Genomic DNA, 22,864 nt, shown 5'->3' on the forward strand with positions numbered 1-22,864 from the left:
TAAGGGCTCCTTGGAGGATTAAATGAGATAATGCACAGGAAGCCCGACGTTTGACAAGTGTGAGAGGGAGCAGGCCCGTATGCCAGCTTTCTCTTCCCCTCTGCACTGCGCAACTGGCACGGCCTCTTCTTGGGGCAGAATCTAAGAGGTCGGAGGGAGGAGGGCCCCGCCCGGCCGGGGGAGGAAGAGGGCGAGGTGGAATGTGGAAAGGGAGAAGGGAGAAGGGGGGTAAACAAGAGCGGGGAGGCGGCGGGGGCTAAAGACTTAGGGAGCCGGCGGGGCCGGAGAGCACGGCGCCCCTGAGCGCAACAGAACCCCGCCGGCTGAGGAGCACTCGCCACCCCCACCCCTACTCCCAGCCCCAGCCCGAGGCCGCGCGGGCTTCCCGTCCGGCCGCGGCCCGCCCCACACCGGGCGGGGCCCCGTCTGCGGCCTCGCCCGGAGCCGGAGTCGGCGGGGAGCTCCCGGGAGCCGCAGCCGCAGCCACGCGGTCCCCCGGGGCCGGGCCGGGCCGGGCGGCCGGGGCGCGATGGCGACGTGGCGGCGGGACGGCCGGCTGACGGGCGGCCAGCGGCTGCTGTGCGCGGGCGCGGCAGGGGCGCTCAGCCTCACGGTCACCGCGCCGCTCGAGCTCGCCACCGTGCTGGCCCAGGTCGGTGGCGCGCGGGGCCCGGCCCGGGGACCGTGGGCCGCGGGGCTCCGGGTGTGGCGCGCCGAGGGGCCCCGCGCCCTGTGGAAGGGGAACGCGGTGGCCTGCCTGCGCCTCTTCCCCTGCAGCGCCGTGCAGCTCGCCGCCTACCGCAAGTAAGAGCCGAGCAGCGGGCCGGGCCGGGCCGGGCGGCCACAGGGGGCTGCCGCGGGGTGGGAGGTGGGGGCCGCTCGAGCTTGGGGCCCCAAGGGGGGCCGCGGCCTCCTTCCGGGTGGCGCGCGCGAGCCCCCTCCGAGCAGTGTGGCCAGGAGGCGGCACCTGCGCAGGCCCCGGGGTGCACTTCGGAGCTCCCCGCCCCGCCCAGTGCGGTCTTGTGGACGCAGCCCCGGCCCAGAGACGCTCACCAGAGTTGCACGGGCGGGCGAGGAGGTAGAATGGCGCAAAAGGAGATTCGGGGGGAAGGAGTGAGAGATGGCTCCTGACCATTCCCACCGTCCACTAACTTGGAAACTTTGCCTTGGCTGACTTAGGAGAGAGAGACCCCTTGGAAGGTCTCTATGTGCGGTTGTACCTTTGTGAGCAAACCCCCAGAAAGTGCTTGGTGGGGGGAGAGGGCCCAACCATTGCCGCAGAAGGCCACAGGTTTCTGCCCAACCACCCCCGCCTCCCACCAATGAAGCTTTGCCTTTAGGGCCCAACTGGAGGCTGCAAACAGGTCCCTCAACTTCCTTAGCCTCACCCTACTCTCCACCCACACTGGCCTCATTCTTCGTGCTTTTTTCACCTTCTCTCAACCCAGCTGCTCCTTTGGAAACTATCTAAATATGCAAATGCCAGCTGAGTCTTCAAAGATTCCTCAGAGATATTTGCATTTTAACTGAAAACAAGCATAAAAGAATGAAACGGTACTGATGGAACTTGAGGAAGAGTGAAGTTTCTGTGCTTGGGGGGAATGGTCCGTGGGCACAGTGCCAACTCTGAAGACTGGCCTTGGCTTTGAATTAGACAGAGTCTAATTCACAGTCTTCACCACCTAATTCAAGCCTTGGAGGTTAACAGTTAGGATTTTCACCTTTGGTGCTGGAAGGTTCCCCCATCTGACAAGCCAGATGGAATCCTCCTCCTCACTGAGCCCTCAAGGCCAGCACAAATTCCCCAGGCTGGGGAGAAGTTCTCTTCTCTTCCCCTGGAGAAGAAAGGTGGTGAGATCCTGGGGCATTTGCCTCAAGGCTCTCTATCCTCCTCAGCCACATCTGGCCTGATGTCTGTAAACAGTTCTCCCCTCTTCCCCCTATTCTTCACAAAGTATTATGAAAATCTTCCTTTGGAATGTATACCAAGTAGGATTAGGAGGCAGAACTTTACTGGCCAGTTTAAGTACACGGCTGTTCTGGTAATCACTGTCTGGGAAGAAGACCTTTTCCTCTGTCCAAGGTTCTTCTAGCCTAAGAATTAAATTGCCATGAGACAGATTAACAGGAGAAAATCAAACAATTTCCTACCCTGTGGGGGATATGCGCACACACACATGCACACGAGATTCCAAAGATGGCAAAATGAGGTCTCTGTGTCATTCTGAATTGAGGAGGAGGAGGTGGGGTCTGGGACTTCAAAGGGAAGGAATGCAACCCACAGTGGGATGAAAAAGAGTCAATGTTTGGTAAACAAGTGTTTGCTGGGCCACTCAAAAACAAGAGGACCTAGAGCAGAATTTTAACAGACTTTGCTAAATCCCTCTCGGTCTACCGGTCTACCACCCCTAGTTCGCGTGTTGTTTATGATCACTCTCTTCCTGGAGCAGATCCTGAATCTAAATGCTTTTTAGGCAATTGATGGGGAGGTCAGAGTTTCTGCCTGAGTCTTGGGTCTTGATTGTTTTCAGCTCAAAATAATCTACATGCCATTGTTGCCTACCTTGGGGAGGCCTGCCTTTGGCCCCAATACCACTTAGTATATGTACATCATTGTATTTTTTTAACAGCCTTATTGAGATATCTTTGACATAGAAAAAGTGTATATATTTAAGGTGTACGACTTGATATTTTGATATACATATTCATGGTGAAATGATCACCACAATCAAGCTAATCAATATAGCCATCACCTTTACATACTTACCCTTGTGTGTGTGTGTGCACGTGCACATGCACAGACACGGGTGTGTACATCATTGGATTTCTACAACTCCTGCCCCGTAAGGTTCATTGGGTGGGAAGTATCATGCCCATTTTACAGATGCACAATTGGGCCCAGACCATCCACACCACTCCTCGGGGATGGGGCTTAAAGCCCCATCACCTGACCTTCTGCCTCCAAATCCATTACTCTACTACATCTTGCTGCCTTTCTCTCACATTCATTTGACATTAACATAGCCAGACTTCATTAAGTACCCCCTGCAGGCATGACACTGGGGAAAATGCCAGGATGGAAGGGGCCTGGTCCTTGTGCCCCAGGGCTTAGAGAGGAATAGAAGACAACAGCATGTGGCCAAAGTGCTACAGAAATTCACACTTCTGAGGCCCCTGGCTGGTTCACTAGGTAGAGCATGTGACTCCATCTTGGACTTGTAGAGCTCACTTAAAAATAGTCTTTAGCTTTCTGTGCCAACAGCACTGTCGCAAACACGGTGAACATTCCTAAAACCCACCGGACTTGCTGCAAGAAGTATGGCAAGCACCGACCCCACAAAGTGACACAATACAAGGCAGAGATTCTCTTTATGTCCAGGGAAAGCAGCATTATGACAGGAAGCAGGGTGGCCATGGTGGGCCGACTAAGCCGATTTTCCGGAAAAAAAAGCTAAAATTACAAAGAAGATTGTGCTGAGGCTTGAATGTGTTGAGCCTAACTGCAGATCTTAAGAGAATGCTATTAAGAGATACAAGCATTTAGAGCTGGGAGGAGATAAGAAGAGAAAGGGCCAAGTGATCCAGTTCTAAGCTTCACATTTTGTTATGAAGACAATAAAACCGTGAGGTTATGTTCACTTCATTTGGTTGCAGTTGGTCTTTTAAGAGGGAAATAAACTAGTGCCATCAATAAAATTCTCCTTGTGGGGCATTTTATACTTGGAAAAAAATAAAATCTTTTTAAAAACAACAAGAAATTCATACTTCTGATGAGGAGGAGGAGAGGTGAGGACTTCACAGAAGAAAAAACCACCTGAGTTTGGTCGGGGAAAAATGAGTAGGAGTTTTCTGGGCACAGATTGTAGGTATTGTCATGAGCCAAGGCACAGAGACGCGAAGGCATGCAGCCTGACCGAAACACGAGGTGTGCCCACAGCAGCAATGGGAAGGTACAGCCAGAAAAGCAGATTGGAATGCGATCTCCGAGGGCCAGGTGAAGGAGTTTGGGCTTGGTTCAGTATGGCCAAGGTTAGCTGTGGGAGATTTTTGAGGAGGTGGTGGGAGTGGGGGGTGATTAAAGCAACTCAATAGGAATTACTCACCTGGTAGTAGGGTGAGGCAACTAGCAGGAGGAAGACTGGGGGGGGCGGGGCAGGGCCAGTTAGGAACCTGTTGTGCTGGTCCATGTGGCAGCTGAGGGCACCTGACAGAAGCTGGTGACTGGGAGAGGAAGAAAGAGTTCCTTGGCCTGAGTTTGCTAATGTTTCCTGCGAGATTATGTTCCTTCCAGAAATGAAAAGGGAGTATATCAATGAATGGCTAGGCACAGAAAGCAGAGTGGTCGATCAATCATGGGGCCATCTTTCCTAGGTAAAGATGATGCCTTTGCTCCATCATCATACTGACTCATCTCTCCTCTTTACTGGCCAGGAGTTTGCAAAAACAGCTGGCTGAGGGTAATGGTATAGCCTGTGGTCAGGATTTTGAACAAAGCATAAACGTCTAGAATATTCAGGAAATAGAGTGATTAATTGACTTGTCCCCACATAGAATGGCAGCACTGGAGCTTGAAACCGGGTCTTCTGGTTTTTTAGTCCAGGGCTCTGCCCAGCATTGTGATACTGACATGTCCTCTCACTTGGATCTATGATCAAAAGTCCACTCAGTAGAGTCTATTAGGAGCTAGACCCTTGCAATAAATAGTATGCAACAGTGGATGGCTTTCAAATACATCAACCAGTAAATCCTCATCCAACTTTACTCCACAACTGCTTGTCTAGCTGTATAACATTGGCTTGGGTCCCTGCGGCTCTGGAATAGCTCATAACCAGCACCACTTTCCTATTATATAACCACTTCATGAGCTTGTGTTTGGCTGCTAAGCTGTGTTAGGCTGAAGTGTTGGCAGTTCTAAGTGCATATACCCAAGGCACGTGTGATACCCTGTGCCTCAAAGGAAGGGGTTACTGCTGTTCATCAGCTTATCCAGTCTCTCTGGGAAAAGTTTCTGTGCAAGTAGGGGAGAGGGTGCTGGGGAGAAGAGCAGAAAGGGGAACACTGCTGCCCCAGCCAGTAAGACAAGAGCTTAAGACATGGGGCCCAGGAGGATGTCACTGATGGCCTATCAGGGTTGCTTGCCTTGACTCTGCAATTCTAAGGGGAAGGGTTGGTAGTCCCTGTCTCTATCAGATAAGAGTCTAGAAGAAAGACCTTTCTCTGGTTCTTTTGAATTTTATATATTTGATAGCAAGACCCTACCTTATATAAGGTTCCTATTCCTAGTCTATCAAGTCGTGCAGTGAACCAGGGGCCTCTGTCCTCTCCCACTGCCCCTCTCCACCACTGCTTTGGCAGGACTGTTGTTGAGCTCTGTTAGGATCTATGCTGAGTGCTAGCACTGTGTCTGGCATATTGTAGATGTTCAATAAATGGGTGATCATTCGTGCCCCAGAAGTGGCCAGGTGGGATAGAGAATAGGGCAAGGCGATGAGAATGAATTGGGTGTTTCTTTTGGCATTTTTAGGTCCCACCATCATCTAGACTGTTCCAGCTTGCTGCAGACCGCCCCTCTGGTCAAGCATGCCCCTGTCTCCCCTGCCCCTCCTCATGTCCCCCTCCAGCTCTACCGGCCAGGGGAGAGAAAAGGGAGGAAGAAGGAAGTGTGCAGGCAGTGAAACAGGCCAGTGGCCCATTGGTGAATGCCTGCTTTAGTTACCTGCATCTTTCAAAGGTAGCTGGTTAACTCATGATTGTTTTGATTTTTTTTTTATGGCTGTTTCAATTAGTGCAGTTAACAGTAGTCAGTGGTAGGTTGACAAAATGAACTTAAGACTTTCCTACAGGGGCAGCCCAGGTGGCTCAGGGGTTTAGCACCGCCTTCGGCCCAGGGCCTGATCCTGGAGACCCAGGATCGAGTACCACATCGGGCTCCCTCCATGGAGCCTGCTTCTCCCTCTGCCTGTGTCTCTGCCTCTCTCTCTGTGTGTGTCTCTCATGAATAAATAAATAAATAAAATCTTAAAAAAAAAAAAAAAAGACTTTCCTACAGCTTGAAGGAGATGCTTTCCTTTAAAAAAATTTTTTTTTTATTTGAGAGAGAGAAAACAAGCAGTGGGGAGGGGCAGAGGGAGAGAGAGAAGCAGACTCCCCACTGAGCAGGGAGCCTGACATGGGGCTCAACCCCAGGACCCCGGGATCTTAACCTGAGCCTAAGGAAGACACTTAACCAACTGAGCCACCCAGGCGCCCAGAGATGCTTTCTTTTTAAAAAAAAAAAAAAAAAAACAAAAACAAGATTTTATTTATTTATTTGAGAGAGAGTAAGCAAGCAAGCACAAGGTGGGTGGGTGGGTGGGGGGGGCGCCCGCAGAGGCAGAGGGAGAAGCAGGCTCCCCGCTGAGCAGGGAGCCTAACACAGGGCTCCATACCAGAACCCTGGGATCAAGACCAGAACCAAAGGCAGACACTTAACCAGCTGAGCCACCCAGGCACCTCTAAGGAGAGGATTTTAGTCAATGAGTATTTACTTGGGAGCAAAGAAACTGTCCTAGGACCCCTTCAATGATTTCACCTGAATACCCACTTATCTTATTTATCACGCAGAGGGTCCTAGCTTCCTGCCCGGCTAAAGGAGGACACACCTCTTCATGGGAGATTTGAAAGCCAAAGAACTGGAGACGGTCTCATTTTTAAAAAGACACAGGACACCTGGGTGCTTTGCCTCTGGTCATGATCCCAAGATCCTGGGATCGAGCCCCACGCCCAACTCCCTGCTCAGCGGGGAGCCTGCTTCTCTTTCTGCCTCTGCCCTTCTACCCCACTTGTGCTTGCTCTCTCTCAAATAAATAAAATCTTGGAAAAAAATAAACAAAAAGATGCTTGTCTTCTAGCCTAGCCCTGATCACTTTCCTTTTATTCACACCCCTTGCTATTCCTCTCCCTCTCTCCTACCCCATTCTCTGGTAGAAAATATTGTTTTTCCTGGTTTCCAAGCCCTTCTTGTTTTTGTCCTCGTAGGCAAGGAGTAAAATTCCTTTGCTTCCTGGGCAGGGAATGTGTACCATGTAAAAGTACCCTTATAACAATTTCTGCCAAGGTAGGTCCTCATGACTGGGGACGCGCTGCTTCCAAAAAAGGGGACTGTAACAGAGTGGCTTTCTGGCTTGCGTTTGGAAAAATCCACACAAAGCCAATTCTGACATTACAAAACTGTAGAAAAATGCAAAGAAGAGTGCTCCTGTACCCACCATCCAGAAGAAACAGCATGGAAGACAGTATAAAAGATACTTCAAGTAGTTTTTTTTAATACAAGAAATAAAAGATTCTGGAGAAAGCTGAGGTCCTTATTCCCAGCCCCTTCCCCGCCCCCTCCACCTTCCTGGAGGTCTATTTTACACTTTTTTAAAAAAATATGTAGCTATAGCTGTCCACAATTAATATAATGTATGCTTTTATGGGTGTGTTTCTTAATTTATATAAATGGTTGTCATACACTATAGGTCACCCTGCAACTTGCTTTTTTCACTTGACTTTATACTTTCATGATTATCCGTATGAATACATAGTCACAAGCTCATTTTAACCGTAGTATCCAGTGTATGACTACTATAGTTTATCCATTCCCCTATGAATGGACTTTTAGACTTTTCACACTAACATGCAATGTTGTATATATCTTCACATGTACGTGTGCAAGGGCTTCTCTAGGATACGCACCTGGAAATGGAATTGCTAGGATGAAAGGAGGCATTCGTTTAGTTGTGCTAGATACTTCAAAGGGGCTGTACCAATTCACATTTCCAGCAGCAGGGGGTGAGCATTCCTGTCTCCACATGTCTTCCCCATCATCTGATATTATCAGATTTTTTTCACCTTTGCCAGTCTGCTGGGTGAGAAATGGTATCTTATTTTTATTTGTCATTTCCCAGACTAGTGGGGTGGCACATCTTCTAACTTTTAAACCAATACATTTTTTAAAGATTTTATGTATTTGAGAGAACACAGGTGCCAGGATGGTGAGGGGAGGAACAGAGGGAGAGGGAGAAGCAGACTCCCTGCTGAGCAGGGAGCCCGACACAGGGCTCAATGGGACCCCGGGATTACCACCTGAGCCAAAGTCAGACATTTAACCAACTGAGCCACCCAGGTGCCCAAACCAGTACATTTTTAAACTTAATTATGGGGGGTAGGGGTGCAGTAGCATTTGGCTGCTGCAGTCAGTAGAGCATGAGACTCTTGATCTCGGAGTTGAGTTCAAGCCCCATGTTGAACTTACTTTGAAAAAAAAAAAAAGCCTCAATTACTGAGGATGCTCAAAGTCATCATCTCAAACGGTTTCATTTAAGTTCAACAGAACCAAAGGAGCACGTTCCAATTCAGTATTTACTAAGTGCTCCTATTCATTTATACCCCACCAGCAAGCCAGGGTTAGCAGTTATACAGATAAAGGGGGAAATGCTTAAAACGAAGCAGGAAGAATTCAGGGTAGCATAAAGAAGAGGGTTGGGCATCTCCTTATAGTTAACAAAATTCTACAAATGTAGAACTGAACGTGCTATTCATTAATCTTGATACATCAATAATTTTCACTTTGTAAACCATTTCCAAATACTGGGAGGCACTGCAATAAGTAGTCATAGGGCACTCTAGCCCAACCCATAGCTGATTCTCTTGGTCTTCCCCCCTCCCTTTTATTTTCTCCCAGGTTTGTCATGCTGTTCACGGATGACCTGGGCCATATTTCCCAGTGGAGCTCCATCATGGCTGGGAGTCTTGCGGGCATGGTGTCTACCATTGTGATGTACCCCACAGACCTCATCAAAACCCGGTTGATTGTGCAGAACCTGCTGGAACCATCTTACAGAGGGATCCTCCATGCTTTTTCTACTGTCTATCAACAGGAAGGGTTCCTAGCCCTTTATCGAGGGGTTTCCCTTACTGTTCTAGGTAAGATGGAACTTTTCACCTAAGGAAATGTTGTGTTGATAAATATGAATACTGTATACCTTGTATACCCATTTAACTGGTTACAAACCAGTTTTTTAAGGTCAAGCTCATATGGATTCAATCCATGTAGAGCCAATTAGCTTCATTTTATTCCAAAGCCATGTACCCCACTCCTGACTTTGGCTCATCACATCCCAGGGAGGGGAGGAGTGGAGAGAGAGTGAAGGTGTCTCCAGCCCAAACTGATGGAAGACAATCCTCCACATCCCATCTGACTGTGGGAAGGAGTCTCAGTGTGCATACATACACGTGTGAGCACAACCAGGGTAGCAACTGTGGCTTCCATAGTCTCTGGAAGCCTTGCCAGGACTACACATGCACAAGTCACCCCAGTCCCTAGTTGCCAAACCCGGCAGACTCTCACCCAATATCTGATCTCTTGTAGCATTTGATGAGACTGACCACCCCTTCTTCTGGAAACTTGGCTTCTAGGACCCCCACCATCTTCTGGATGTGTCTCGCACCTCTCTGGCAGCTGTCTTATCTGGCTCATCTGATGCTGCCAGCCACTCCCTCCACGGGTCACTGTTCCCTCAGGCTCCTTCCTTAGCTTTCTTTTCACCCTCCCTACCCTCCCCAGGTGGCCTCAGCTAAGCTAGTGGCTTAACCAAGCATCAATATACTCAAATGACTCCCAGCCTCAACCCTGTAGCCACGGTGACTAACATTTATTGGCGCTTGCTCTATGCCAGCTACTGTGCTGAGCACCTCGCCTACGGTTTGTCATTTAAGCCTTAGCTTACAGACAAGGAAAGAGCTGCTTAGGAAAACTAAGGGACTTGCCCAAGATCATATAGATAGAAAGTGGAAGAACCTAGCAATGTAACCCAAGAGCCCTCTGACTTAACCACTGACTGCTACCAATTCCCAACGGCAGGATGAGTACCTGCTATTGGACACCTTCATCTGCTGCTCCCTTGGCGCATCCAACTCCTCGAGACTAAACCTGATGTCCTCGTTAGTCTTACACCTGCTCCTCCTGGGTTCCCTAATGAGTGAGACCGCCGGCCCTTCACCCTGTGGCCCAAGCCGGAAGAAACCTAGACCCGCTTCAGCTCCTCTCCTCTCTCCGCTGTGGCTTCAGTCACCAAGTACTGTCAATCTGACCTCTTCATTATCAGTCTGTGGCCCTCCCCCACCCCCAACCCCTCTGCCCTCATCCTTCCCACAGACCTTAGGAGAGCTTCCTACCTGGTCCCAGTCCCAGGTCTCTCCTACCCCAGACCGCCCTGTGCACCGCTGCTGGGGCCTGGAGACCCTTCTAAACCCACGTCAGTCACTTCGCCACCCTCACTCCACTGTCCTCCATTAAAGCCCTGGCCAACTCCCGAGCTACAGGAAAAAGCCCAAATTCCTTATGGCACACCATCAGAGCCTTCAGACCTGGCTCTGGCCAGCCTGTCCCACCTCATCTCCTGCCGCGCCTCCACCTGCACTCATACGCCAGCCAAAACAAAAAAACTTGCAGTTTCCTGGAAAGAACAATCCCTTTGCACCTGCTGTTCTCTCTGCCTGGACAGCCTGTCCACTCTCCTGATATCTGGCAAACTCCTACTCAATCCTCAAAACCCCAATGGGAAAGTTCTCTCTTCTGTGATGTCCTTCCTGACTCCCCTAGGCAAAATTAATCCCCCTGATCCTCGTGTGCCTAAAGCACTTTGTATAGCCACTGCCCACCCCACCCCATTACGGCACATATCATCTGTCTGCCTCCTCCACTAGATGGTGAGCATCTCCAGGAATTAGCCTACTCCTCATTGTATTCCTAGCAACTGGCATAGGGCCCAGCACATCACATAAACTCCACAAATAATTTCTGAATGAAGGTAAATGGGGCGGGGGGGGGGGTACTTCACTTGTAATGTGTTTATTAAATACATATTATGTTTTCCTAAAGACAAGCAACCCCTCTTTTAAATCTCATCTCTCATAAGAGAGAAATTTAGACCCGCTGTAAACTTAAGATAGCTCCCAAAGTTTCTAGAAGTTTCTTGAAAGGGCCACCTACTGCACTGCTGGCTCGCCATCTTTGCCTGGGAAAGTTGAGCATGCCACGCATTGTAGGGTGGCCACCTGGGCCCTGATATGGTCACATCATTCCCAAAAGCAAGGTCAAGTACCCTCCCTCACCAGTACAGTCTCGCTTTCTAGTCCGCACAGAATGCTTCCTTCTCAGCCAGAAACCAGTCCCTCCCAGCATCCAAAATCTGAAAAATACCACTCGCAGACTTTTTCTTTATGGCAGCGATTCTTTTTTCCCCAAAATTTTATTTTTTAGAATTTTTACCACCCAGAAGAAGGACAAGATTCAGAAACACCCACATGCCCACCATCCAGATGCTCCAGTTAACGCCTTGCTTTGTCATGTATGTGTCCATCCCTCTCTGGCCATTCGTCAGTCAGTCCATCATACTGATTTCTGGATAATTTCCATATAATTTGCAAATATCAATGCATTTCACCCCTCAGCCACTCAACATGTGTCTCATTACCTAGAATTCAATATCCGTGGTTCTTTATAACATAAACTTTACACACAGTAAAGCACACAAACTTTTGGTGAACCATTTGATGCATTTTGGCCAATAACACATCCCCTATTAAAACAGAGCACATTATTACCAGCGAAGAAAAGCTGCTTCGGGCTGCTCTGGCCAAAGTGCCTTTAATGAGCCCAGAGCCAGGCGCTTAGGTTCTCAAGCCAGGGGCACCCGAGGTGACAGCAGCCCATTTCTGGAGCCTTCCTCCTTCTTTTTGCAGGTGCTCTCCCCTTCTCCGCTGGCTCCCTTCTAGTTTACATAAACCTGGAGAAACTCTGGAACGGACCCCGAGATCGGTTCTCTCCCCTCCAGAACTTTGCCAATGTCTGCCTGGCTGCTGGCGTAACCCAGACACTCTCCTTTCCTTTCGACACAGTGAAGAGAAAGATGCAGGTGAGGAGTTATCTGGGGGAGCGGGAGGGGCAGAGGGGGAATCAGGTAGGAGGGGTGCCTTGGCGTGTTTGCAGGCCATAGTGATTGCAAAGAACAGTGACCTTGAGTGACGCCAGGTTTCCAGGGAGCTCATAAAGGCTACACAAATATGATGCAAACCCCACCCCCGCACCTCCCAACTCCGGGGCATTTCTGCTGCTAACCTCAGGGCTGCTGGCTCCAGCCCAAGCAGCCTCCCTATTCCCATACCCGGCTTTTTTAGGTATTTGATGAAGCCTCCAGATGAGGCCCACTTTTCTTTCCTCTCTTCCTAAAGTGGTCTCAATGAAAGGGACTGGAAAGAACCAAAGTCAGCCAAGAACTACCGATCATAATTCAGTTGAATCCAATTCTAAGTGATCAGTCCCAGCTGAGTTTGCCTGCAGTCTCTAACTTGTCCCTCTGCTGGCTCAGTTACCCGCCCGCCCCCACCTCCCACCGGCTTCTTCCCCTTGCATCTTTCTTGGTGAGGCTTGGGCCTCACCCTCCTCAGCACTAAAAAGTCTGAAACTACCAATCTCAACCTATAAAGAAAAACTGCCTTCAGAATAATACACATCACAATGACACACCCCACCTCACCTCAGTTCTGTGCCCTAATCCATCAAAGTTCATCTGTCTGGGTTGTATTCTTTTCTTGTCCTTTTCTCTAAACAAATAAATGACGGTCACATACTGTGATTATAATGTAGGTGTAAGTTTAGCACCTGCTTAGTGCCCATCTCTTCACAAAACCTATTATTCCTAATTTTTAAAAAGATTTATTTGAAAAAGAGCATAGGGGTGGGGAAGAAGCAGGTTACCCTCCCCCCACCCCACCACCACTGAGCAGAACCCTGGGATCATGACCTGAGCTGAAGGCAGACCTTTAACTGAATGAGCCACTCATGCACTCCCATTATTCCTAATTTTAAAAGTAATGTACATACCTTTAAAATGATCAATTTTATGTTATGAATGTTTCACCACATTCACTTCTTGGCCTTTTGGCTAAGATCAAGTGTAGTATGAATGTTTTACCACAATAAAAAAGTAAATGCACATAGATTATAGAAAATTTGGGACATACAGAAAAGTATAAAAAAACAATAATTACTTATCAACCTAACACCTATGCACTATGATTAATAGTTTTTCTGCATGTTTGTGTGTGTGTGCATAAATATATATAATACATATATATGGGAGGTTGTTTTTTTATAAAATGTGTTCCCACCATATATAAAAATTAATATCCTTTGTTTTTCATTTATTATATTATTATATAATGGATATTGCCCCAGGCCATCAAATATTGAGAATGCCTTTTTAAATTTTCACATAACATTCCACCGTATGGATGTCCCATAGATTTTTTAAGATTTTATTTATTCATGAGAAAGAGAGAGGAGGGAGGGAGGGAAGCAGAGAGAGAAGCAGGCTCACCAGGACCCCAGGATCATGACCTGAGCCAAAGGCAGACACTTAACGGACTGAGCCACCCAGGTGCTCCAGATAATTTTTTTTTCAAACAATGATTTATTCTTGCAAAGTTCTGCTGACTAGAATTTTAGTATCACGGTGTTGGCAGGGCCATTCCCCATTTGAAGGCTGTAGGGGAGGATTCTTCCTTGTTTCTTCCAGCTTCTAGTTGCCCTAAGCATTCCTTGGTTTGTGGCTGCATAGCTTCAGTCTCCCTTGTGCCATAAATAATAATTTCTCAGTTTTTAAATATTTAGGCTATTTCTCATTCCTCAGTATAACATCGCAGTAAAAACCCTTGTATTTTTTTTTCACATCTGTGATGACACCCTTCAGCTATATTCCTACAAATCGACTAACAGTGCACAAGATAAAAATAATTCTGGGAGGGCAGCCCGGGTGGCTCAGTGGTTTCGTGCCGCCTTCAGCCCAGGGTCTGATCCTGGAGACCAGGGATCGAGTCCCACGTCAGGGGACTGCCTCTCTCTCTCTCTCTCTCATGAATGGATGGATAAAATCTTTTTTTTAAATCTTTAAAAATAATAATAATAATAATTCTGGGGCCTCTAGGTGGCTTAGTTGCTTAAGCATCTGACTCTTGATCTCAGTTCAAGTCTTAATCTCAGGTTTATGAGTTTGTCCAGTGTGGAGCCTACTTAAATTATGAAAAATATAAAAATAATTCTGATGCTCTTAATGAACTTTCCACCCCAGAAAGGTTGTAAGTTTACACTTGTACCAGCTGTGAGTGGTTCATCTCAACAATCAGCAGTGATTACTATAATTCTTTATTATTTTTTTTTTAACCACGATACTCTACTATACACTGGTAAGAGACCCTAGAAGTGGGTGCTTGGGGATAAACTTGATCATCTTTCCCTGGTATGGAAACCTTCTTGATAATAGATACCCAGAGCTTCAACAAGAAGCTTTAAAATAGATGCAAAGTCATGATGTTATTAAAAAAAAGAATCCTAAAGAGGTAATTGCACGGTTTTCATAAAATATGATCAGCATCCAATTATGAATATCATAAATATCATCCAAAGACGAAGGAAGTGAATTCCTAGGGCTGCGGCCACGACGTTGTTTTACAGGCGTTAATAAACATAATAATACCACATCCACCCTACTTTAAAAAAAAAAGTAACTCCCTAGACAGAACCCACAGGTGGCTTTTCCACGAAAACATGCACTGCTTCCTCTGACCATTAGATGTCGCTGCAGTAAACGGAGCGTTTCTGAGCACCCTGAGATTATTAGCCTTGCAGCCAGTGATCTCTGTCAACAACCTCCTAATCCCTGCTTGAAATACACTTTCAGTTTGGAGGACAAGGAGCCCAGAAACAATAGGCTAACCCTAAATTTTGTTGCCGTGGTGTGTTCCTGCAAAGCACACGATCCAGCTTCTCCAAGAGAGAGCTTCAGTAGCAGTCCCGGCCCTCCACCGCGGGAGCCAACAGAATTTATAATGAGAGAACTTTGCAGGGCAGTCAGGCTGCTCTGAACTGAGCACACTTAATGGTAATATTTGCATTCCCCTGGCTTTCCTCCTTGCACGGCCCATCCGGAAGCAAATGGAAGCAAATCAACGTCAGGTGTGTTAGATAACCAGCTGGACGAAGGGTTGTCCCAACTCCCGCACTGACTGGCCACTTTATCTGAATGTCTCGTTCTAATACACTTTTGTCCAAACACACACACACACACACACACACACACACACACACACACACACACTCAATCTGCCCATTTAATGCCGCATCAGGTTGGAACTCTCTTGAGCATTAATGACTATAATCAGAAGTCTTTAACCAGCTGAGCCCTTCCTTTCCATGCTTCCACTCATTTTATTCCTTTCTCTTTTTCTTGCCCTGACCCCTGGCTGACATGCTAGAGAATGGAGAGGTAAATAAATTATGTATGTGCATGTTTTGATGCAGTGGTTTCTGGTAGGAAGGGGGGGTGGGTTAGCCCTGTGCACAGATGTAATGAGGTGCCACACACACACACCCCAAATCTGGTGTGCTTTCACGGACCTCCAGACAGTCCTGCCTGAAATTGCCTTCACCATGATTGAGTGCATTGTGGCCCAAGGTCTTGCAGGTATAGCCTGGTCTTTTCATCTTCATTATCTCCCACACCTGGCCCAGAGCGTGGGCCTGAAATGGCTGGTAGCACTTAGTGTACTGAGAGAACAAGTGAGAAGGTAAAATATTGACGGAGGTTAAGTTGTCTGATTAATCTGTGGGCCCCTAAAAATGACCAGGGAGTCCTGAGCCAAGAGTTCTCTGGATAGCTGCATGTGGAAGAGAGAGGGAGAAAAGCTGCCCTGAAACTCCAGGGAGCAGCTGAGAACGTGGGAGCCTTGGAACCCGGTGGGCCCTTGTAGAGGATCAGATCAGAGACACCAGGCACAAGACACCTGGGACACCCCTCCCCTTCGGCCCATATTAGGTGTCTCCATTTTATCAAATATAAAACCAAGTATCCGCCTGTTGCTCTATACCCCAGGGGGACTTTGACCCCATCAAGGCTCATAAGGCAAGCAGGATTGGGCCAGGTCAGCATTTGAGCTGAAAGTACATAAACTGAAGGACAAAGGTAGAATCCAAGTGGCACAGCTGACCAAGCAGAATACACATGGTCCCCAAGCTAAGAGAGGCCCCAGCCTGTTCAAACAGAGATGCTGGGCCGGCCCAAGATGCTTAACACTATGGGCTGCCTTAGCCAAACTGGGCACACAGGCACTTATCCATCCTCTCCCAGCACAGCCCTCCCTTCATGGTTTCTCATGCTCAGCTCCACAACTTCAGCCCCAAACCACACTTCTAACTGCCTGCTGCACGGCACCATTTTGGCTAGCACCTCTACACCATCCCTTCTAACTTAATATGTATCAAGCTGACTTTTCCTTCCCCCGAAACTTTCTGCCCAGAGTTTCTTATTTCAGTATCATCACCCCCATTACCCAGTCACCCAGGCTGGAAGTCCAGAAGTTGTCTTTGACTCTTTCTCTTGCCCTCCCCCAGGCAACCTTGAGCCCAGTTGATTCTGCGTGCCTACTCCTCCCACAGTGGTCTTTTTGTTGCTGCCCCCACCCAGGCTATGGCAGTAATCCTCTAGTTGGTCTCCAGGATTAATTCTAAAAATGATCCTAATCATGGAGCACTAATGTACTAGACATTGTGCTAACGGCTTTAGGCTCCTTATCTCATTTAATCCGTAAGACAACCTTACAAGGTGGGTACTGGTCATAGCAAGCCCATTTTACAGATGAGAAAACAGAGGCATTGAAAGAGCCTGGAGCCTGCCCCAGTCGACGCACCCTGTAACTGGGCTGAGACTTCAGCCCGGGGAGTGTATCTCCAAGGTCAGTGCTCATCTCAGTCCCTCCAGCCCAGGCCCCTGGCTCCTGCCAGGCTGATTTTTTTTTTTTTAAGATCTGCCCGTGTTCCATCCTTCTTTATTGCCCCGAGAGAATAAAGGCTGAAGCTCAGCCCCTTGGCCTGGCGTGCCGCCCTTACCCACTGTGCCACCCTCATTGCACAGAGGTCCTATATTAGGAGTTGCCAAATCAAATGCAGGCAGGAACTTAGCAGTAACAGGAAGAAAATGCCGGGAAACCCAAATAACGTGCACTCACCCACTGAAGACAGCTTTCAAAGGCGTTCTGAGCCTTCACGGGCTTTTGGCTTGCAAAGCATTCTGGGGAGCTAACTTGCTCTGTGCTCTCACACAATGTGATTAGCATCTAAATACCTCCAGCAGGAAGGAATAAAGCAGGCCGGTGGAGGCCAAGGCAGGCCCCTCTTCTGCAAGGGTTGGATGCCATTTTGAAATGTGGGCCCAGTTTTTCAAGGGAGACGAAAATCCAGATTTGTGTGTAAAATCTCCCAATGTTTCAATGTTGGTGAGTACAAACTGTCGAATCTTGCGTGGGCCAACTAAAACATACCTTTTCATAAACTCTGCTCTTTTCAAGCCTCCAATCCCATCACAATGACCTTGGCCCCCTCCCCCGCCAGCGCTCTAAAGAATCAATGAGTGTTTTTTTTTTTTTTCCACATTCCTGTCACCTCTGCCTGGAGCATCTGTCTTCCTCTTAAAGGCTCCACTGAGATTTGCCTCCATGGTGGGCTGGCTCTTCTGACCCACTGTAGCATGTCTCTGTTGGTTTTATTTGATAAATGAGTTGGCTTTTCCCACCCCCAAACAACTATCCTATCCTGACAGATAAAGGCAGGTGTTTGGCCCTTTACAGAACCACAATGGGGGTGTTGCAGACCCCGGAGGAGGAGAAAGAGGACTGTTGGGCAGGAGAAGCCCAGTTAACTCACAATGAGCTCTATCGATAATTGCAGATACTCTGTTTTCACTTTCACCCCCACCTCCATCCCCAAGGGCATAGTTATTTTGTTCCAAGAGCTTTGTGGGTGAGTAATCCCTTTTAAATGATGCCCTTAGTCTATAAGTGCTCTCAGAGCAAGCCAGTTTAATTTCCTCCACTTTTCTCTCCGGGCCCACCTTCTCCCGTGTCCACTCCATTGCATCCGCCCTACCAGCGCCATCCCCTTCTGAATGCCCACGGCTCACTCTGGCTCTTTCCAGGCTCGTGTCCCCCGCTTCCCGGTGTTATAACCTTCCATGCCCTGATTCCCTGGAGCCTGTAAGCTCTTTGCCTTTGGGAAGTATGACTTACCCATTTGTATGTCCCCCACAGCACGCAGCCTCCTGTAGCAAGCACCTGATACTTGTTTAAAAATGAATGAAGTTCAGGGCCGGTTTAGGAGATCTGTCTGTGGGCGCAGAATTGAACCTTAGCTGCCATGGGGTGAGCTCCAAGTCATGTGCTTGTCCCTAGCCATGCCGAGGGTAAGGACAGCCTGCCCCTTCCCCGGCCTGCTGGTAGGCACACCTTCACGAGTCCCGTCTCAAAGCGCCTCTTGTCCTCGCACTGATAACTCAGTCTTCTGCTGCCCTTCCATAGCAGTCAGGTTCTGTGTCTCACAGCCCAACCAGCTGTGCACATTTCAACATAGGTAAATAAGCTCAAAGGACAAAGTAAAACCATTTTGACACCATTTTGATGGACAGGCCCTCTTCACGGCAACCCCCTACTGCTCTGTATGGTGCCCGAAAGGGCTTGACACGTCATGGCATCATAGAACTTATATGTGTTAGTTTGCTGATTTCCGTAAACAACCCGAGGTAAATGAATGGGGTCTAAACTAGTGCTCTCTTGTGATGGGGAGGCTTTCATCAGGGGACAAAATATGTCAGGAGGAGGGAATGAAAAAGCTTCCCCTGGGATTAAGAAATTATAACCTGATAATAACTACCACTTATTGGTCATTTAATATGGACAGTTTATTATCCCATTTCATCCTCTTTATCAACCCTATAGAATAAGTGCCATTATTATTCCTATTTTCTAGATGAGGAAATGAGGCACAGAGAGTGTTGAGTTACTTGCCCAATAGCCACACAGCCAGTAAGTGGTGGAGCTGGGATTGAACAGTGGTCTCTCCTTCCTGTGGCCCATCCTTTATCCTCCCGGAAGAAGTACAGGGGCTTGTTCCTAGATGCTAGGTAATCTAATTTCTTTCCATTCCCTTGCCCTGGGTGCAGGAGTAGAGGATGAGAGAGGAGACCTGACCTTGGCAATTGGGAGCTCACAAGTCTCAGTGCAAGAGCAGTTGGAAAAAAATAACAACAACAATGTGCAAGCTCCAAGAAATGGACAGGCAAGAGCCTGGCTTCGGTCAGGAAATGGTTAACTCAAGTTAAAAGGGGATTGGGGGGGAAGTCTTCAGAAAATCAGGCTACCCAAGGGCCAGCTCAGTTTTAGTCCCTGGCAGCCTGACAATGGAAGGCTTGCAGCCAGCAGACTCTAGGACCATAGATCATTCAGCAGCCATGGGCTTCTAGCTGGCCACAAACTGACCATGGCTGTTCGGAGGCAGTGGGAAGAAAGCCCCAGTGGCTCTCTGAGTCCCTGGGGGAGCAGGCACAAGGTCCCGGGGCAGGAGGTAAACTATCATCACGCCTCTTAGGAAGTGCCAGCAGGTTCAGGTTTTCTGCCTAGCTCAACATTTCTTGGTTGACACAGAACATATTCCCAGTAGGGACAGAGCCCTATTTTCCCAGCAGAGCCACTTCACCTGTTTGGAAGTACAAACACTGCTGAGTTCTGCTCTCCCCAGTAGCGGAAGAGGATGGGAACATTGCCTTTACTTTGTCACATTTTCACCTCCTTGCCCTCTGCCACTTTACTTTGGAGTCCAGCCCCTCTGGGGACTAACCTCTGCCTAAATCAGCAGCATTGTCTTGGCAGTCTGCAATAATAGGACATTTGTCGGATCCAGGGAGATGTGTGGACATCCCTTAGGCCGGGTGGCTTTGTGTGAGCATCATTGTTTGGGTGTTTGGGGGTAGGGAAAGGAGAACTCTCCCCCCTCATTTTCCCAAAAGGTGGAGAGTGCCCTGAATACTTGAGGGATGGCAGTCGTTGATCCTGGAAACAAGACTGTCCCTTGAGGGAAGGCGAGCAGGCAGTAGGGAGGAGCCTGCCTAATTCCACTCTTGGTAGAATCGCTCTGCCCTTCCCTCCCAACCCAAGCTGGCTTACTCCTTCCAGATCAAGTCTGGGAAGCAAAATGGCCACCCCAGGCTAAGCAGGCTTCTCTGAGCTCCAGGTAGACAGTAACAGAGCCCAGACAGAAGCTGACCACCTTGCCCACCCTCCCCCCTGCACAATGGGGGTGAAGAACGAGGTAGGGAAAGGGAATTAGGTCCCAGGAAAGGCCTGCTGTCAGCCAGGAGAGACCCGAAGCTCCTGCTGTCAGGACCACCCTCCCACCTCAGCCCCCCACTGGCCTCAAGCCAGCTCAGAAACGCACACTGCCCCAGTTGTCCCCTCCTTTCCCCCACAGAGCTATTGCTTGTTTGGCTTTGACAGCTGTGCTTATCTGAAAGCTCCAGTGGGCATGCTAGCTCAGCAGTCAAGAGCGTGGGCTTTGGATGCCAGCCCTCCCCATTACCCCTGCGTGAACCGGGGCGGGCCATGTGGCCTCTAGGAGCCTCCTCTTCATCTGAAAAACATGGGGGTGAGCGTCGTGCCTGACTCACACACAGGAGAGGGAGTGCTCGAATTGTGTTCATGCAGATAGGGAGCTGGGCACATGACAACTCAATAAGGCCGAGGTGCTATTTTTATTGTTCCTGAAGCATCTCTTCAGAATCCATGCGTGGCATGGGAGGCCTGATTAGATCATAAAAGCCAGCCCAGGTGTGTTTCTGTGTTTCCCATGATTGCTGGAAACACACAAAGGAGCTAGCTAGCATCACAAAACCTCAAAGGACCCTTGATCTCTGGAGACAATGGTGAGCACGGATGGTAGGAGAGTTCATTATTCATCTGTTCGGTTAGCTTACCAGGCATTTACCTGGAGGCCCCCATGTGCAAGCACTGCACAAATCGGTATATTCCCAGCCTTCCGAAAATGGCCTTACAGTCTTCTCCCTCAGCCCCATCAGGGTGACACTACAAGTTGGCTCTTTGGGGCCACTGCTGCTCTGCATACTGCTCCCAGAGCCTTACCCTGGGCGGCTCCACTGGCATCTCAATGGCTTCCTCTAGTCTGGCCTGGCTGCGATTCTGGCTTCCTCACCGCCGACCCCCCCAACTGGCACACACGCCAACTGGCTGTTTCTCTTCTCTCTCCCGAAGCACAATACTAACTGGCTGGCCCTCTGCTGGCTTCCCCGCCATCATGGCTACCACTGCGGGCTTTCTGGCCAGTGAGTTGGTCCCCCGAGGGTCTGCTGAGAGGTGTGGTGTGGACAGCCACGGGGCGGAAGGTAGCTTGTAGGTGGCACACCCACTTGTGCAGACGTCCACACTGCAGAGCTGGGGCACTTCCCAGCTGTGTAAGGATAACTCCTGGAGGGCTGTCTCTGCCAAAAGAAACTTGGGCCATGTGCTTCACAGGACAGAAAGGTCCTTTTACTCCAATACGATTGGCCTCTTGTTGGTGTTTGATTATTGGGGATGGGCTAAAAGACAAAAGCTTCCCTACCACAATTGCCTTCCGCATGTATATGTCCTTAGATGGTTTGGCAATTGGACAGCTTGGTCTTCAGGTTGTGTCTCAAACGTCTCTGGAAGATATAAGTTGTCTCCAGTAATAAACAAAAGGTTCTGAGCTCCTGTTTGCTCCAGCTACAAGACTCCTTTTTTTCCCCCTTTCCTTTCTTTGGTCTCTCCTTTTAAATACTCTTTTTAAAATTAAGACTTGACTTTTTTAAAAAGCATAAAGCTGCTAGGTTCAGAGCAAAATTGAGAGAAAGGTACAGAGATTTCCCATACCTCCTCTGGCCCCACAGATGCACAGGCTCCCCCATTATCGACATCCCCCACCAAAGTGGTACCTTTGTCACGACTTAGGAGTCTACACTGATACCTGATCAGCACCTAAAGTCCATAGTTTACCTGAAGGTTCACTCTTGGTGTTGGACATTCTATGAGTTTGAATAAATGTGTAATGATGTATATCCATCATTATAGTGTAATCCTCTGTGCTCTGCCTACTACTCATCGTCCCCCCAAACCCCTACAACCACTGATCTTTTTACTGTTTCCATAGTTTTGCATTCTCCCGAGTGTCACATAGTTGGAATTATAAAGTATATAGACTTTTTTTAAGTAAACTCTACCCTGCAACGTAGGGCTCAAACTCACAATCCTGAGATTGAGTCAAACGCGCTACCAAGTGAGCCAGCCAGGTACCCCTCAGTATATAGACTTTTCAGGCGTGCTTCTTTCACATAGTAAGATGCATTTAAGGTTCCTCCATGTCTTTTCATGGCTTGATGCCTCATTTCTTTTTCATGCTAAATAATATTTCATTGTCTGGATATACCAGACAATAGTTTATTTCTCCATTCCCATACTGAAGGAGGACATCTTGTTGCTTTCAAGCTTTAGCAACTGTAAGAAAGTTGCTTTAAACATCCATGTGCAGGCTCTTGTATGGACATAAGCTTTCAACTCCTTTAGGTAAATCCCAAGATCTAATCTAATCAGTGCAATTGCTAGACCATGTGGAAAGAGTATGTTTAGTTTTATAAGAAACCACCGAACTCTTTTCTGAAGTGGCAGTACCATTTTGCATTCCCACCAGCAGTGAATGAAAAGTTCCTGTCACTCCACATCTTCAGAGGCATTTGGTGGTGTCAACGTTCTAGATTTAGGACATTCTAGTAGGTGTGTAGTGGTATCTCAGTGTTGCTTTAATTTGCATTTCCCTAATGACATGTGCTAAGGAGCATCTTTTCAGATGCTTATTTGCCACCTGTATATCTTCTTTGGTGAGGTGTCTGTTAAGGCCTTTGGCCCATTTTTTAATTGGGTTGTTTAATTT

General features: G+C 48.3%; 1 protein-coding gene across 2 annotated transcripts in view; it reads left to right on the top strand.

Moving 5' to 3' along the window:
• Positions 1-285: 285 nt before the first annotated feature.
• The window catches only part of SLC25A43 (solute carrier family 25 member 43), a 38,557-nt gene continuing 15,978 nt past the window's right edge, over positions 286-22,864 (top strand). The window contains exons 1-3 of one of the 2 annotated variants that reach the window (XM_072744898.1): positions 286-804; positions 8,705-8,946; positions 11,767-11,939. In XM_072744898.1, the coding sequence (XP_072600999.1) occupies positions 530-804; positions 8,705-8,946; positions 11,767-11,939 (690 nt within the window). In that variant the 5' untranslated portion in view covers positions 286-529. The remainder of the gene's footprint in view (positions 805-8,704; positions 8,947-11,766; positions 11,940-22,864) is intronic. The other variant, XM_025986776.2, reaches the window with a different exon arrangement.

The sequence above is a fragment of the Vulpes vulpes genome, chromosome X (genome assembly GCF_048418805.1).
Source record: "Vulpes vulpes isolate BD-2025 chromosome X, VulVul3, whole genome shotgun sequence".
Classification (NCBI taxonomy): domain Eukaryota; kingdom Metazoa; phylum Chordata; class Mammalia; order Carnivora; family Canidae; genus Vulpes; species Vulpes vulpes.